General features: G+C 36.3%; 1 protein-coding gene across 9 annotated transcripts in view; it reads left to right on the top strand.

Moving 5' to 3' along the window:
- ARL6IP6 (ARF like GTPase 6 interacting protein 6) overlaps window positions 1-19,011 on the top strand; it is a gene marked incomplete at its 5' end in the record, with an annotated part of 36,355 nt that overhangs the window by 5,219 nt on the left and 12,125 nt on the right. For 8 of the 9 annotated variants that reach the window (XM_082395791.1, XM_082395794.1, XM_082395792.1 and 5 more), the window contains one exon: window positions 6,518-6,650. In XM_082395791.1, the coding sequence (XP_082251917.1) occupies window positions 6,518-6,650 (133 nt within the window). Of the gene's footprint in view, window positions 1-6,189; window positions 6,267-6,517; window positions 6,651-19,011 lie in introns of those variants that run through there. The other variant, XM_082395795.1, reaches the window with a different exon arrangement.

The following is a 19,011-nucleotide window of genomic DNA, read 5'->3' as shown; positions in this document are numbered from 1 at the left end:
TTCTGCAGAGTGATAAGTGAGACTTTACCATCATAATTTCATGATACAGAACATTAGAAATATGGTAAAAATTTCCAAGAGAAAGGGTGTGTTGCGAAATGACCTGTTCTCTTAGAAAGGCACAAGTTGGGAGCAACTCACTCAGTTTCTTCCTTGCAGTGAAAGATGATTGAAACCATGAACTTGAGCTTTTTAGGGAATGTACGAACCTTGTAATTTGAGCCCGCAGTCTATTAAGGAAATGATACAGTGCTATCTGTAGCTGGGTGGAGTAACTCTAATATTTAATTTAAAAATTTACAAATATGTTATCCTATTCTGCAGCACAGTCTTTGTAAAATTGTGTATATTGCTTACTCATATCAGTAAAAGAACCAAGGCAAAAAAGAAGAGAAAAACAAAAGCCCCAAAAGACTAGAAGGATACAACCAAAATGGGTTTTGGAATTATAGTTATTTTTTTTTTAATCTCTGTTGTTTATAATGAATGACCGTAACTCCCAATGAGAAAAACTTTGTTTAAAAAGAAAGCACAAGTTTATGGAAGTGCGGATGACACGTTCAACAATTAACAACACTGCTGAACTTTTACAGTATGCCAAAAACGTGTTGTTTCACCTGGTATTCCCAACTATCCTGCATCCATCAGTATAAAATATTCCCTTCTAAACCATGAGATAGTTTAGGCATGGTAGCAAGGCAAAAGCAGTACAGGTTATTAGCAAGAATTATCAGTGTGCAGCTAAATTATTAGTCATGAAATCATTGCAAATCTCCTCTTGACACGTAAAAGCAGTAATGCGAACCAGACATTAGGACCTCTAAATCTCAAGAAATTGGTTTGTTATTGTTAGTATGATACTGCCTGGCCCAACTTTGGTGATCAGGAGGGATGTTTCTGAGGCTAACAAAGCCAGACTTTAGCTAGCATCAGAATCACCTGGAAAACTTGTTAAAACTCATTTTACTGGGCTTCACCGGGTCCAGAGTTTCTGATTCAGTAGGTATGGGGTAGAGCCCAGAAATTTGCATTCCTAATAAGTTTCTAGGTTATGCTGATGCTCCTAGTTTACAAGAACTACTGGTCCAGTAGTTCCCATCCCCCAGGTGTATCAACAACAACAAACAAACAAAAAAAACCCTGAAGATTTTCTTTTTTTGCATTTATAAAATTTCAGACCCTATCCTTATCTCCTGAATCAAAGTTAAAGTCACTTAATGGGCTGCATGCTCAGTATGCCATCAGGGTCCATTGGACCCAGTCTTCATTTTTAAATTTTCTTGAGCAGTTCTATTTGTAAGAATTGTTATTTCATATCATTTACTCTTTCTTAGGGGACCTTCCAGAGAATAAAGAGAAAATTGAGTTATATTTTTTTCTATAGAATAAAGCATATTTGATCTTGAAATTACCATATTGGTGTATTGGCCCCTTTTATAAACCTAAGATATATTATAAGATTTTAATGAACTTATTTTCCTGTATCTGGAAACATTTTGCTATTTCATTATTTTAGGAATCATTTAATATTACTCATCAATTATTCTCAACTATGCTAAAAAGAATAACATGATGGAATCCTCCAGAGCAGAGGTCAGCAAACTGTGGCCCCTGGGCCAAGTCTGATCTGCTACCTGTTTTTGTACATTAAGTTTTATCGTAGCATAGCCTTGCCTCTTGTTTTATATACTGACTATGGCTGCTTTCATGCTACAACAGCAGAGTTGAGTAGTTGTGAAAGAAACCTGATGGCAGGCGAAGCTGAAGATAATTTTCTATCTGATTCTTTTCAGAAAACTATAGTATTCTCATCCAGTTAGTCATTCAACAGAAAGGACTTCAGACAAAAACACGAACCATCCCCTTTTGCTAAAAGAATGTATAACAGTCTTTATCTTTTATGAATCTGTGCACGCTAATTTATTTGATACTGTTTGTAAGTGGAGAAATGCTAATGGCAGGTGACTGGAAAGGAATGGAAAAAAAATCATTGGATTGAGCATTCAAATTGTTAATAAATCTAAAAGTGAAAATGTTTTACAAATTATGGAGCAAAGATGGTTGTCTTCCATGTCTTGTAAGCCATGAAAGATTTTAAAAATTCCTTCAAGCATTGTGTTTTGATGATGCAAGTGCATAAAGAAAAAGCAAAAGTAATAATAAGCTATAACCAATTAGAGATGTATCTGAAGTCTAAAATCAGTATTTACAGGATGGTTATGTTCCAGATACATGCATGAAGTTAGTAAGCAGTTATTTGCACTTAGAGGAAATGCCCATTTATAGTGTGTTTGTTTGTTTTTAAATCAGGGAAACTCAGAATAAAAATTTGAGTTTACTATATCTATTAAAATTTCTAACAGTTTTTTTCAGGCTTTTTATTCTTTTGTAAATTGTTCATTAAATGATTAAAAATAAGGGAAAATAGATAGCGAGAAGCCTCCACGAAGCTGGCTCGTGCACTTACTCCCTCTCTAGACCTTACCCCACCCCGTCTGTTCAGTGGGACCTAAGCGGTTTCAGAGAACCTTCCCATCTGTACGATGCGTGGGGGGAGGGGCTTTGGGGAGACTGCCCTCACCCGTGAGTCTTTCAAGCCCAGCTTGGCCGCCAGCTTCTTGCGGTCAGGCTTGTTGATGTACTTCTGCTTCTGGAACATCTTATCCAGCGCCTTGCGCTGCACGTCGGAGGACACGTCTCTACGCAGCATGCCCCGACGAGGCTTGCCGCGGGTGGCCAGTGGCCAGTGGCCAGGAGAAGGTCCCCGGGATGGGCACGACGCTGGAGGACGCTGCAGAGGCCAGGGGTGCGAGGACTGCTCCTGCTAGGATCTACCTTTGGCAGGTCCTTTGTGTGTTTTGACCAACCATCCATCCATGTCAGGTTCCTCGCTCTCTTATCACCCGGCATCCTCCTAGCCTCAGGGTACCTATGGTCCCAAGCAGACACCGCAGCCCCAGGTCTGCCTCAAGACATTTCTGCTCAGCTCTAGCAGCTACTATCTTGTTCTTGTTCCTGAAAGAAGAATCTGGATTAGCACAGCTAGTTTTGCTAACAGGTTTTTTAAGCATAAGTCACAGCTTACTGAACAGGCTGCTCTCCAGTCCAAGGCTACATCAGTTCACCTCAACTGAGGCATAGAGCAGTGTGAGAAGCACCTGGTGCAAAACACAGCTCTTTAGAGCAGTGAGGACTGTACCTCTTGCTGGGCTTGTCTGCACTCGGTTCTAACCTAGGTTGTGTCTAGGACTGCTCCACGTTCATTGTCTTCTTAGCCAACAAGAATAAATGCTAGGGGACTTCCCTGGCGGCGCAGTGGTTAAGAATCTGCCTGCCAATGCAGGGGACAGGGGTTCGAGCCCTGGTCCAGGAAGATCCCACATGCCGCGGAGCAACTAAGCCTGTGCGCCACAACTACTGAGCCTGCACTCTAGAGCCCACGAACCACAACTACGGAGCCCCCGTGCCACAACTACTGAAGCCCGCGTGCCTAGATCCTGTGCTCCACAACAAAGAGAAGCCACCGCAATGAGAAGCCTGTGCACTGCAATGAAGAGCAGCCCCTGCTCGCCGCAACTAGAGAAAACCTGCACGCAGCAACAAAGACCCAACACAGCCATAATTAATTAATTAATTAATTTAAAAATATGCAATGGAATTGTGGCTATGTGTAGTGATATGAAAGGTCTCCAAAATTGTGTGAAAAAGTTCAGGACGATTTTTCTGCTGAGAATCTCATTTGCATAAAATAAACATAGTATACATTTCTTGTATATAACTGGCCCCATTCTTGTACATGACTATCTACATTACCTATAAATTTACAAAAGATGAACAATAAACTCTTAAATGATTGCTTTCAGGAATGGAGTTGGTAAATTGGGGAAGGAAGACTAGCTTCATTTTTAGGTACCTTTTAAAAATTATGTTAACTCTTGGTAAAATGGGTTTACAAAACATAAGTTATCAAATTTTTAGCTTCAGGATTCTGAAGGTAGGGCCTCGTTAAAATTTAGTTGCAAATTGCCAACTTCTGTGGCTCTTCTGCTTGTTCATACATGAATTGAGTAATTTCAGAAGCATAAGCACTTCTAGACCACAATATTGCAATGTACTTTTTTAGCCCTGTCCTTGTGACCTGAGTTTTATCAGGGATGTAACTGTTGATTAATTCAAAATGAATATAAAATAACTAAAATGTCCAAAGTAAGGCAAGCACTTAGATCATGGAATAGTAGTCATTTCTGAAAACTCAAGAATATTTTTGTACTAAATTTGGCAGGTGTTCTGTTAAAGCACCTATGTGAAAAAGCTTGATGCGCTTTAGGGAGCCTCACATTTTGTTATTTTGGGATATTTTGTGTCTTTCTCACTTTTTTAGATACTGAGAAGTTTCCATCATTCCACAGCAGTCCCCAAACATATAGTCTCTGGGTTGGCAGGAAGGTTGCACCTCAGTCTTTACTAAGGTTCTCTCTACTCAGTCACAGGTTGGTCAAGGTTCTAGAGTCTGTGCAAGGATATTGGGATAGGAGTGCAATCTAGTCCTCAAGACATTTGCTCAAATGAGTTACTGCTGAAACATTTTGCATTCTGGTCAGGATGGCCTTTCAAGTGTAGCACCTTCCAGGCACATGACCATCTGCTGTTTCTATGCCCCATCTTAGAGGCATCTGCAAGCTTGGCTCTGGGTCCATCTGCCAGGATACTGTACAGCACTCCAGTTCCTCTCTGGTGTTGTGTGGCTTGATGGCTCCACCAGGAAGCCCCAGCAGCACTACGGACTCCCCATATACACACACAAGTGCAAACACACACACAACACTCTTCAAAATGGGGAAGCTTTCTCACCTGTAGATAAAACCCTCACTTTCTCTCCCTGTTCTACACAAACGTTTTTTCTACACCGCAGTCAATTGATGATCCTTGCTATCTATTTAGGACGTTTTCTCTTTATCTACCCTCCTCCTGCTTCTATCTATCCTACTAGTTCCCTTAATTATTTTGCAACATAAAAACCAAAGAGGTACTGGGCTGCTTCTCCTTTCTTTGCCACATCCTTCTTCTGGGGCAGTGAACACAAAGTCCATTATCTTTTTAAAAGGGGGTAAGGGAAGGGGGACTATCAGGAGAGAAATTTAGGTTCATCTTTCAGAAATACTTTGCTATAGTTTTTTGTTTGGTTTTGTTTTTTAATACTTCATTCCTCTGAGTTTATCTTTTAGCAGCTCAGTCTGTTACTGAGCTTCAAATGGCTTAGACGGTCCATTGCACATATTTCTTTCCTGCTTCTTCCTAAAATAAAGCTATCTTTGGTTGTGCATTTTGTGCAGCCAGGAAATCTGGTAATTCGTAAGCCATTCTCTACTGTAGTCTTCTCAACCTTCCTTCCTCTGTGTACTACTGAGGCCTGGGACACACACACTTATCAGTAGTAGTGGCTTAGTAAACTGTCTTAAGGAGGCAGTTTGAGTGTGTATCTAAAATCCTTCAAATTAAATTGTTCCCTCTATTGTCACTTTGTTTATTCCCCACATTATTCCAACCCTTTTCTCTCGCAGCTCCTGTAGTACTGTGCTTCTGACTTGATATCCCTTACAAAATGCAGCTCCAGTGTGACTGAAAATAAAATCTAGGATCCCAACTCATTTATAAATTGGACATTAACTTTTGTTCATATACTGAGCAAGGTTAAATAATCAGAATTGGTTTGTAATGTTTATAGGAAAGCTGTAAAGAGTAGACACTCTAAAATTGATTCATATGTCAAAAGTGCATGGTATGGAAAGGGATTGCTTAGTACTAAGTAATAAAAGGCAGCAAGCTATGATCACAAAGTTAAATGAAAAAGGTCAAGACATTTTAACAGTGAAGTGTTTTGCCATTTTTTCTACAGTTGAATTTTATAAAACTGAAGCTAAAAGTTACATTTTTAAGTTGAATTTGTACTCTTTTCCACATAGTAAATTATAATTGAATTAAAATATTCAATGATATGACTTCTAGTTGTGCTTTAATATTTTACACTTCCACATGGGAGAGCTTCTATTAAGCTCATATCTCTTTTATCACTTACATATAATTTAGAAGATCAGAAATACATGTGATCTTCTGAACATGATCTACTGGATTAATTTAAATTGCTTTGGTGTTAATAATTCAAGTTTTCCCCTTTCTTTTCCCATTAAGGATTCTGGACTCTACTTATAATATCCCTAACTGCCGGATTCTATCACTTACATATAATTTAGAAGATCAGAAATACGTGTGATCTTCTGAACATGATCTACTGGGTTAATTTAAATTGCTTTGGTGTTAATAATTAAAGTTTTCCCCTTTCTTTTCCCATTAAGGATTCTGGACTCTACTTATAATATCCCTAACTGCCGGATTCTATCACTTACATATAATTTAGAAGATCAGAAATACGTGTGATCTTCTGAACATGATCTACTGGGTTAATTTAAATTGCTTTGGTGTTAATAATTAAAGTTTTCCCCTTTCTTGTCCCATTAAGGATTCTGGACTCTACTTATAATATCCCTAACTGCCGGATTTTCCTGCTGCAGCTTTTCTTGGACAGTGACTTATTTTGATTCTTTTGAACCAGGAATGTTTCCTCCTACTCCTCTTTCACCTGCCAGGTTTAAGTAAGTATTCCTGTTTCTTCTTTTTTTTTTTCCCAACCCATTCTGCTGAAACCTACTAAAATAGAAGCAAGAGGCTGCTTGCTTGTGAGATAATATGTTGAGGCCCCAGTCTTTAATCTATAAAATACAAATGACTCAAAGTTTTCAGCTTGGCTCAGCCTTTAGATAAGTGGAGAAGAATATTTTAAACTCTGTATGTAGATAATTCAGTGGTGGTCTAAAAAAATTAATTCAAGAAATAATCTAATAAGTAAGAAACTTTGATGGCTATTTGTCCTTTTGGGATGGAATTTCATTTAAAACAGTATATGAAGGCCTAATTAATGTTAGCAGTATGAAAGTTTTATAAGATTCATGCATAGATAGTCAGACTTACAACAGCTTAATAATTGGATTGAAATTTTCCTCAGATTTAAACTTTGTGTAATAATTAGCAAGCATTTATGGCACCCAGTTTCTATGTCTAGACCAGATTAGATGCGTTTCATAGTGAAACATTAAATTTCTTTGGTCTATATTTTCTGTTTCAAAGAGTTTCATAAAATTCAGTAATCAGCATTCTAATCTAGTTTATTTATATTGGGAAGACTCAGGTTTTATAAATTGCCAAATAAAAGCATCTAAGGCCTCTAGTTTATTCTACAAACTAAGGGTGGAAGGAGTGGGGGGAGAGAATGAAGAGTAGAAAATAAATTCTGTTAATGATATGTATGTTATCAAGAGTATTATAGTTGTTACTGTTGTTGTTACTACCAGTTCCAGCCCACCCCATGGACAACTCGTGGAGATAAAATCTATTTGAGGGACTCTGTAAATAAGTGTAATCACTTCAAATGAAATGCATAAGTGTATTTTAAACATCTTAATAAATCCCTATCTGTAAATGTAACATAAATCACATACTTGCCAATACCTTTTTTATGTGTATTTTGAGTGGATAATGATTAGTTAATAATCTAAATTGACTAAATTATACCTAACGGTGCAGTACCATCCCATAGTTTACATGGGTACCATTCAGTTGGAAAGTTAATTTTGCTAAGTTAATTTTGCTCTCAGTTCAAATTTATATTCTATTGCTGCTCATTGACATCAATTAGTTACTTTAATAGGGGGTATGAGTCTAATATAGATGACATAATGAGACTACTTTCATAAGTCACAAAAAACCTTAATTTTATTTTTTTTTCTTTTACTTATTTATGTCTCACTTCTCCCCTGAATTCTAGTCGTACATTTCCAGGTATTAAGTAGATTTTGCAACCTGGGTTCAGAAAGCACCTGGCACTTAGAATTGTTAAAGCTTCAGTTTGTCTTAAAGACATAAGTATCCACTCACTTATCAAGGCTTGAAACCCTTTTTCACTGTATTTATAGCCCTTCGCCAAGTCTAGTCCTTCTTGCCTTTTGAGGTGTTATTGGAATACTTTGTCTTAGCACCCACAGTGTTTTTGCTCTATTTAAGATCTTGGCTAGGGTACTTCACTCCTTGAAGTCCCCTACTACAAGCTTTCACTCTTCTCATTTGTCCTGTATATTATAACCTTTCTAAAAACAGATCTTAGTCACAGCTCTCCCTGGTTTAAAAGTCTTCAGCAGCTTTCCCATTGCCTTCAAAATAAAGTCTGACTCCCAAGTATAGCCTAACAGTCCTTCCCCAAGTGACCTTACTCTACTTTTCCAACTTTATCTTCAGCTATTTCTCCAATGTACCCTCTCCTGTAGCGACATATCAGATTATTCTGACATCCCCCAAATAAGCTACGAACTTTTGAGATGCCATGGCTTTACTCTTGCTGTTCTCTCTTCCTGGAATGTCATTTTCCCTCTCAGCTTCTCTTCCACTACTACCAGAATTCCTAAGACTCATATGTTAGAAGCTTTTGGAGTTAGAGAAAAGCATTTCTGTTCTCTTAAGGATCTGGAATTCTGAGGGTATTTAACTAATTTCTTAAAAATTATCTTTGCGTTTTTTATTAGACTAGAACCAGATGGGCCTCAGTTTTCAACGTCTTTATTAGTCATTCAAATTGAATATGAGATGGCGTCAGATCAGAGACTTACATATTTGTTAATACAATCCAAAAAATGCAGTTTTGAAATATGTACATTGTGTGTACATATATATTTGAATTCCTTTCAGTATGTAAGTAGAGATAAGTTAATTTTATATATGATAAATCAGCTATTAAATATCTCATGGGAGTCAGACTGTAATTTAAAATGATCATATGCTTAATAGAAGTACAGTCTAAAAAAGACATATAATAAATACAGTGATAGTTGATCACATATTAGCAGAAACCACAGACCCAGAAAGGCATATAATAGTGATAATTGGTACAATTGTTTTACAGTGAAAACCCTGCCTTCTAGTGTTTGTAGAAAATAATGCAATTACTTCAGAAATGGCAGAATATAAGTACATTCTCTCTGTCACCAGTAGAGTGAGTGCTTGTACAGGGAAACAATTTCTCTACCTTTTGAGAAAGTTGAAATCTTCAGACTTTATTTTCTTAGAAATCAGATTGATATATTTTATTATTTTGCAATATCATACATTTATAAAAATATCTTTATAATAGGTTATGTATTCTTTTGTTATCTAAAATAAAGTGATGTTAATATAAATATTTTCTTTGATTATATAAAAGTAATATAAGTTCTTTGTTGAAAATTCAAAAAACAAAAAGAAAAACAATGGAAAAACCCATAATTAGAGAAAGTGCCACAACATTTTAATGTATATCTTTCCATTCTTAGCATATTTTTAAAAATTAAAACTGGGATCACAATATACATGTTTGTAATCCATTTTTTATTTAACATTTTGTTGGAACATTTTCTATTCTGTTGGAATATTTCTATTCTCTTTCTATTGGAATATTTCTTTGGAATTTTCAATGTTTTAAATATATTTTAAAGACCAATCATTATATATATCTTTTAAGGGAAATCTAATACAAATGATGGCTAGGTTCTAAGATAATTTATTAACAGGGGTCTGCTTAACTAATTAGAAACTAAAGAAAGGCAAGATAATTGAGACATAAAATGAAGAGACTTTTCTCTTTACTTTTTCTTTTTAAGATTAGGATTATTATTTAAAATATTCCCTGTTTCTAACTCCTTGAATATCAGGCATGAAGAGAATAAAATAATCAGGTCTAACTGGTTTGTTAAAAGTCATTTGCTCTCCTTTGCAGACTAAAATACAGGGGCATTTTTTTAAACTAATTAGTAGAAGTGGGAAAAAAATTTGAGAAGACCATGTTTACTATGGCTATCAATTAGTTGTACTTCCCTGGGAACATAAACTCCTCAAGGGAAGAAAATAATAATCTTTATTGATATGTAGTAAATATTAGATGAGACATTTCATGAAATCACAATTTGGATCAATAATTCAGTAGGGGAGTTAAGAAAGAAAACCTTTGGGGCTTCCCTGGTGGCACAGTGGTTAAGAATCCGCCTGCCAATGCAGTGGACACGGGTTCGAGCCCTGGTCTGGGAAGTTCCCACATGCCGCGGAGCAACGAAGCCCGTGCGGCACAACTACTGAGCCTGCACTCTAGAGCCCGCGTGCCTAGAGCCCGTGCTCCGCAACAAGAGAAGCCACCGCAATGAGAAGCCCGCACACCGCAACGAAGAGTAGCCCCCGCTCACCACAACTAGAGAAAGCCCGCGCGCAGCAACGAAGACGCAACGCAGCCAAAAATAAATAAATTAATTAATTTAAAAAAAAGAAGAGAAATAAAACCTTTGTACTCATTAAAAAAATTTTTATATTTACTGTTTCATATTTGTTAGACATTATCTTAGTTCAGGCTGCTGTAACAAAGTACCATAAACTGGGTGGCTTATAAACAACAGAAATTTATTTCTCACAGTTCTGGAGACTGGAATTCTAAGATCAGGCTGCCACCATGGTCAGTTTCTGGTGAGGTCCATCTTCTGGGTTGCACATGGCCTCCTCCTTGTATCCTCACAAGGCAGAGAGCAGAGAGAGGAAGCAAGCTCTCTTGTGACTCTTATAAGAGCACTCATCCCAAATCCCATTCATGAGGGATTCACTCTCATGACTTCATCTAATCCTAATTACCTTCCAAAGGCCCCACATTCTAATACCATCACATTGGGGAATAGGTTTTGACATGAATTTGGTGGTAAGGAGATGGACACAAACATAGTCCATAACAGATACAGCTTAGAAACTTTCACTTTTACATAGGCACAGACCTTTAGGAAATAACAAGATGGTTAAAGAAGTTTGCAAGGTGTATTTTCATTCAGGTACTTAATGGGCTTCAAAGGCATATTTTAAGAAAGATGGATGTCATGCTCACTTTGCAAACTTTTCTGGGTTAGAAGGTATACTGCAATGTCAAATATGCAAACTTCTCTGTTAGGATGCAGTTACTTTGTGGAAAAGAAAATTTGGGTCAATTGTACTTTTAAATTATTTTCTTAGTTGTTTCTGAAAATCTGTTAAAGTGTTAATAACAAGAGGCAGAGGCAGTAACTTTAGATTCCTTGGAGTATCTATATAGGCATTGCCCACTTCTTGCTACTTTATAATTCATTATCCTGTTCTCCTACACTATTTAATCAACATCTTTAGTTCACTTCTCATTAGTTTTCCCTGTTTACTCATTGGGTGTTGTTAGTGATTTCCAAGCAGGCAAATTTAGCAGTGTATATGTAATCAATATTTCACATTATGGTGATCTGCTTTAATTATAGTTTCCAGGAGTTAATGCATATAAATATGTGACCTACCCGTGTAAAGATACTGCATTCAGAGAGAACCCAGAGCTTGAAAGAATCTTTGGGTTCTTTCCAGGCTGGGCTGATGGCAGCACCAGAACTTTTTTTTTTAATATATATATATAGTTTTTAATAAATTTATTTTATTTATTTATTTTTGGCTGTGTTGTGTCTTCGTTGCTGCGTACAGGCTTTCTCCAGTTGCGGTGAACAGGGGGGGCTACTCTTCGTTGTGGTGTGCAGGCTTCTCATTGCGATGGCTTCTTTTGTTGCAGAGCACAGGCTCTAGGCGCACAGGCTTCAGTAGCTATGGCTCGCGGGCTCTAGAGCACAGGCTCAGTAGTTGTGGCACACAGGCTTAGTTACTCCGAGGCACGTGGGATCGTCCCAGACCAGGGCTCGAACAGGTGTCCCCTGCATTGGCAGGCGGATTCTTAACCACTGTGCCACCAGGGAAGCCCATCACCAGAACTTTTATTTAAGTCCTCCTGGTTGGGGAGGAAGATAGGTATGGATAGGAGATGTACCCCAAAGTTGCGTTTTTCCTAACAAGTACAACTTTTTAATGAATACTCTAGGATTTCTAGGGATGTCTTAGACATTCCTATTAAAGATTATGGGAGAACTGAGTCTCTGCTAAGTCATCCTTAGGGGTTATCATTTTTATTAACAGATGAAGAAACTGAGTCCCAAGGACTAAAGGAGTCCCAAGGAATGTGTACCTTGCACAAAGCCAAATAATTTGCATGTGGCATAGCTAGCATCTAACTCTATTTTTATTGTTTCTGTTTGCCCACCTCCTTTTTATTATGAAAAGAATCAACAGGAGGAATTTCACTAATTGAAACAGCATCATTTTATTGACAGTTAAAGGCACTTGCTGTGGGCCTTTGCTCTATGACAATTTTGCCTATGCGATATTGCCAAATGCAATTAAAATCTGTTCTTAAAATCTCACTCTTTGTTCTCTCCTTTACTGTTTTCTCTGTGACCAGAGTTCTCCACTTCAGAATGACTGCTCTCGCATTTCACACTACCTGTGCACAAGCCCCATCTAGTGGTGCAGTGATGTGGCTGCAGGTTTATAGTTATCAGCTTGCTAATAAATAACTCAGTGATTATAATAGGTCCTGGCTAGGGTAAAAATGTTACTTTATAGTCTAAAAATAAATTTAGTGGGGAAATGATAATATATATGATGGGTGTAGCAAAAAGCACAATGTAGACAGCTCATTAGTTTTGTAACTGAGTCAAAATATTCATTAAAAAGTGATACGAAAAATAGTTAAATAAGTCATTAAGTTTGTCTATCTTATAGTACTTTTATGTAGAGTCAGAGTTCAAGGACCAATTTTTTTAAGGGCCAGTATTCTTAAATAAGTTAAGGGTGTTACTTCATTGTAGGGATAGGACTATTATTTTGTGCTGGTAATACCCACAGAGACTCATTTCCAAGGAGGAAAAACCAATGCTTGTATTTCAAGTTATTAAGGATATAGGAATACTTGTTAAAAGAAAAAGTAGACATCATTTTAAGTTTTCTTAGATAGCTTTTAAAAGAGACCTAAACCCTCAAAATTATCCCTGAAGTAGCCATTTTGAATTATCAGAAATAAGCAAAATACTGTATTTTTGTTATAATTAGACTCAAAATCAGAGTTAGTATTTGTCGTTTGAGTGCCTCTGAGATGGTCACATCTGTGTATTTCCTAAAATGAGGCAGATTGGAAGGCATAGTTGGATGTTCGTTTTATAGAACTAAGAGCATAAATTCATTTTTATATTGGTAGAGAAGTTTGAAGTTTGGTATTTGCTTTTAAATGTATTATTGCTTGTATTTATGACTTACTTGATGTGGGACTTATGGTCAAAATGCAGGGAACCTTTATAATTATTGGTTATTATTATGTCATGATTTCTAGGGATGTGCTAAGGTAGAGAGTAGTGTCTTCACTAAAGCCTGCTTAAAATATAATTTATAGAATTTGAATGGCAATCTACAGTGTTTCATAGTAAATATACAAACCAGGGGTATCTACTGCTGATGCTCTTGGTCTTTTTGTCTAGATCACTCTGAGTTATTCACCTTTATGTTTCTTCTTCCAACCACTAATGGTATTTGGTAAATATCAGGACACTCAATGTCAATAAACACATGCTTTTACTTCAGTTTAAATTTATTTTTATGCAGCTTTTTTTTTTAAATTGTATTTTCTTACAGTGGTATTTGGTATTTGCAAAGTAAATTTGAAGTAAGAAAGAAAAGGGAACAGTTGATTTTCATTTGAATTGCTTTTTGGTAAACTGTTTTTGGTAACTATTTTACAGAATAAAAATTAACACATGTGATCTGATACTGTTTCATGTGTCATTTTCTGTGTAAAGTTCTGGATGTAATCAGATGCTGAAATATTTAAATCTCCATTACATTTGTATATGAATGTGTTTGTTGTTACTGTTGTTGTAGGAGGGAAGCAGATTCAGGATTTAGGATTGGCATTGCTGTATTATAATAATACTCTTTTTCTACTCAACATTACGTTTATTTTTCTATGTTATTAAAGGGTCTTCTCTGACTTCTTGCTCTTCTTGACATTAGGGGCTTTAATTCTTGTGGGTTAAAATATAGTACAAAACAGAATAGTAAAATCAGAAAAGGGGTTATGGGTTCTTGGGCAGTAATATAAGTCTTGAAGGTCAGGAAAAGTGGGTGATTTAGTATTTAAATTAGACGTTTCTTTTCTAAGCACACTAGATTTAACATTGAGCACAATAAATTGATGCTGTGACTCTTTCATACAGACTTCGGAGGGCTGCCTCTTTGTCAAATCAGATTCTTTATTGCCATGGACTGATGAAACAGATGTCAGATGGCTAATTGCAGTAGGAGAGAAAAACTACTGACAAAAGAGATAGATCAAGAACTTGGCCTTGATATTTGAGTATCGTGAAGTTTCATTATCTAGGGACTGTTTGGAGCCATCAGTTGTAATGCTGTCACTATTAATGAATGTATTGATGGCACCACACTGTGGCTTATTGAAGTGAAGGGTTAAAATATATGCATGTCTTATAAAATAGATTCTATTAAAGTTCTGAATGGAGACTTAAATAGATGTAACAAAATCTTATAAGAACTCATATTAAATATTCTTGGTTTCTTTGTTACTTTAATAAAGTAATATAGCTAGTAAGTGTTTGCACCTGTTTGGTATGGCTTTTGCTTATGCTAATTTACAATGTGTTATGTCTGGGCTGCTGAAAAGACACGGGTATCCATATGTACAGAATAGCACTGATAAGAAATACATAAGAGATAGCACGTGGCAGTGTTGAACTTGGAACCCTTTATGTGTGTTCAACAATCTTTATATATTACGAGTCAGCCTGGTATATTAAAAAGGGCTTATAAGTCAGGAGGTGACTTCCAAATGCAGGCTACACCATATACTGCCAGAAGAGCTTTTGAGAAAGTCAGTTGGTGTCTCTGAGCCTTAATTTCCTCTCTCCAAAATGGGTTAAAAACAATGACGTCTACCCTCATAGGCAATAAGTATAACTTTACTAGTTAAAGCAACAGATGCATCAGATGATAAAGCAGATATAGTCCCAGAGCTTTTCTTTCCTTTCCTTAATTGAGATTTTTCAAGCTGGATATCTGACTATGGCCTACCACTGGTTGCCAATTATCTTTTCTTGAGTAATTGTTATTTATCTTGAGATTTTTATCCTTTTGGTTTTTCCCCTTTTTGTTCTTTTGATAAGATGCTCTTTCTTGTATGAAATTATGCTGATAGTAGATTGTAGTGGTTTTCAAACCTGTTCCTGGCAAAACAAGTTTGACAACAAAACATGGTGTCAGTTACTTCCTTTTAAAAAAAAAATCATTTTTAAACGGACTCATGAAATCTAAAGGCTTGGGAACCCCATTTTTCTTGTACTTTTTGTACTGTTTGGCCTCACTTTCTAATGAATAAGGACTTTGTCTAACCAAGGTAGTGTCCAGGACAGATAGATATCCTAAGGCATTTTGCTACCTTGATACACTGGTGAATAAAGTTAACATGTCTGACATAATTCAGTTTGCAACCAAGTAGACTGCTGCATATAAGTAAAGTAGACTGTAGGTTAGTATGCAGTTTCATCCAACCAGATATACATTTATTTCTCTCTGACTGATTTTCAGGGAATTGTAGTACAATGAGAGATATCTCAAATGTATACATTTTAATTCCATGTTAAAGAACTTTGTTCATTGTTAGGATCTTTCAGAGCCTGTAGTTATTATGTTATTAATATCACACCAGCAAAGCATAGGGTTGTGATTCAATTAAAATTTCTAGTTGGTAAAATTCTAGATGAAGGACTTTAGTGTATATATGGAGGCATAATTATTGCAGAATTGAGATCCAGAAGGGATTAAAGAGATCATAAAGACTAACCTTATGCTTGAGAAGCAGAAGTAGGACCAGAGAAGTGGCAGTATAGCTAGGAAACTTAGTGCTAAGGAAAAAGTCTTTTAAAAATGAGGAAACCCTTCATGCATTTTTGGTGGGAATGTAAATTGATACAGTCACTATGGAGAACAGTATGGAGGTTCCTTTAAAAACTAAAAATAGAACTGCCATATGACCCAGCAATCCCACTACTGGGATATACCCAGAAAAAAACAGAATTCAAAAAGACACATGCACCCCATTCTTAATTGCAGCACTATTTATAATAGCCAGGACATGGAAACAACCTAAATGTCCATCAGCAGACGAATGGAAAAAGAAGATGTGGTACATATATACAATGGAATATTACTCAGCCATAAAAAGGAATGAAATTGGGTCATTTGTAGAGACATGGATGGACCTAGAGACTGTCATACAGAGTGAAGTAAGTCAGAAAGAGAAAAATATCATATGTTAACACATATATGTGGAATCTGAAAAAACTGGTATAGACAATCTTATTTACAAAGCAGAAATAGAGACACAGATGTAGAGAACAAATGTATGGATACCAAGGGGGAAAGTGGGGGGTAGGATGAATTGGGAGATTGGGATTGACATATATACACTATTGATACCATGTATAAGATAGATAACTAATGAGAACCTACTGTATAGAACAGGGAGCTCTACTCAGTGCTCCGTGGTGACCTAAATGGGAAGGAAATCAAAAGAGGAGGGATATATGCATACGTATTGCTGATTCACTTTGCTTTGCTGTACATTAGAAACTAACACACTTTATATTGTAAAGCAACTATACTCCAATAAAAATTTAAAAAAAAAGAAATTAAAGAGAGGACATCACTACAGATCCCATGGACATTAAAAGGATAATAAAGGAGTATATGGGGAAAACAAAATAAAAATGAGATAATCCTTAAAGCTGAAATTTTGAATTCCATTATAGCATATTGTGTAGATTGATAAATCAACTTGTTCCATTAAAATGCTGGCTACTTTATAACTGATACTTATTCATAATGCACATCATTAGCCTAATTACAGGGCTAATGAGGCAATGGAGTAAATGCTCAAAATGTTCAACATCAGCTTCTAGGTATTAAGAATGATACATTATAGCTCAACATTAAGTGTATACATTTATACTTTTTTCCTCACTTTTTTTTTACATCTTTTAAGTATATGTTTCTCCAGATAATCTTTACCTCAGATTTATCATGACACCTTGAAGCCAGTAGTCATTTTTCTAACGACTTTATATTTTAATAGCATTTTCTATTTCAAATAATAATTGAGAAATTTATTTGCTAGGACAGTGACTGATTTAAAATTTCCCCTTACTGGTTTTTTTTTAATGATTACAGAATTAATACATGCATCACAGAATTATATAACTCAGAAAGTTAAAGGCTGCAAAATCTTATTTTAAATAACTCTGAACTAACTAATGTTAACAGACTGGGGATTATACCTCAGATTTTTAAAAAATCTATACACATGCAAATATTTCTGTTTTTATAATAGTATAATCATATAGCACATATTTTAAAAATAATTCTATATTTGTAGTCTTGATTACTAAAACCTTATGACTGTGTGTGTGTATATATATACACACACGTATGTGTGTATATGGTTTGTGTGGTGTTTGCATTTGAAATACATCACTCCACGTAAATATAACTATACCTTAAAATCTGGTAAACTAGCTAACATGATAGTTTTAGTTTTATTCTCTGGCACTTCATTCTAAAAAATATTTTGCTGTATTTTATCCTGACAGGTTACTTTGAAATACAAATGTATAAAAAAAAAGAGAAAGAAATACAAATGTATATATGCATACACACTTATACAGTACATCCAATGTGTAGCCACTGTCCTAGCAAGGTAAATATATACAAAAAGAAGAGAGGGACAAATGGGAGAATTTTTTATTTTTTTTTAATTCCCGCATAGTCTCTTACCTGATTTCTTATTTGAGTTATCTGTCATGTAACATTTTAAAGAAGTCAAAATCTGTATGGGAACATGATGATACAATGAAACAAACAAGTTTTTTAAGTGTTTGTTCAACATATATTTTTTTGGTTTAAAACTATAGTAGCTTTTGAAATTTTCATGTGGAAAGCAATTGGGATAGATTTTTCAAGTGATGATCTCCTGGGAAATCTCTTTGCTAATTTATATATTTCCAGATAGTGGTAGTATTCACTTTGAGGATCTTAGAATCACCAGAAGGTCTAGCTGAAGAGAGATTCTGAATCAGCATGTCTGGCGTGCGGTCTGAGATTCTGAATTTCTAAGAAAGTCCCAGGCAATGCCAATATATTGCTGATCTCTGGAATACACTTTTTTTTTTAAATTAATTTATTTATTTATGGCTGTGTTGGGTCTTTGCTGCTGCGCATGGTCTTTGTTGCGGCAAGCGGGGGCTACTCCTCGTTGCGGTGCGCGGGCCTCTCACCGCAGTGGCTCCTCCCGTTGCGGAGCACAGGCTCCAGGCGTGCAGGCTTCAGTAGTTGTGGCACGCGGGCTCAGTAGTTGGGGCTTGCGGGCTCCAGAGCGCAGGCTCAGTCGTTGTGGTGCACGGACCCAGCTGCTCCGCGGCATGTGGGATCCTCCCGGACCAGGGCTCCAACCCGTGTCCCCTGCATCGGCAGGCAGATTCTCAACCACTGCGCCACCAGGGAAGCCTGGAATACACTTTGAAGAGGAAGGTTTTAGGACAAAAGTTGGCAAACTTTTTCTGTAAGGGTCCAAGTGGTATTTTTGGCTTTGTGGGCCATGTGGTCCCTGTTACAACTCTTCAGCTCTGCCATTGTAGCACCAAAGCACCCAAAGACAATACATAAAGGAATGAGTGAGACTATGTTCCAATAAAAAGAAATAGGTGGCAGGATAGGTGTATCTTAGTTTGCCAAGACCTCCTTTAGGAGACGACTCTGAAATTAGATATTGCTTGTAAAAAATTTCTAATTTTTGGTCAAAAAGTATATATATGTTTATATATATTCAATGTAAGAGGGAGTGGGCTTGTTTGTTCAGGTTAGTTCTATAGTTGTTAGGATATAACACACATTTCTAAAAATCTCATTTTACACTAATTTATACTAATTTATAATAATTAC

The sequence above is a fragment of the Balaenoptera borealis genome, assembly GCF_965194805.1.
Source record: "Balaenoptera borealis genome assembly, chromosome: 6".
NCBI lineage: Eukaryota > Metazoa > Chordata > Mammalia > Artiodactyla > Balaenopteridae > Balaenoptera > Balaenoptera borealis.
This window is presented reverse-complemented; position numbering and strand designations above follow the sequence as displayed.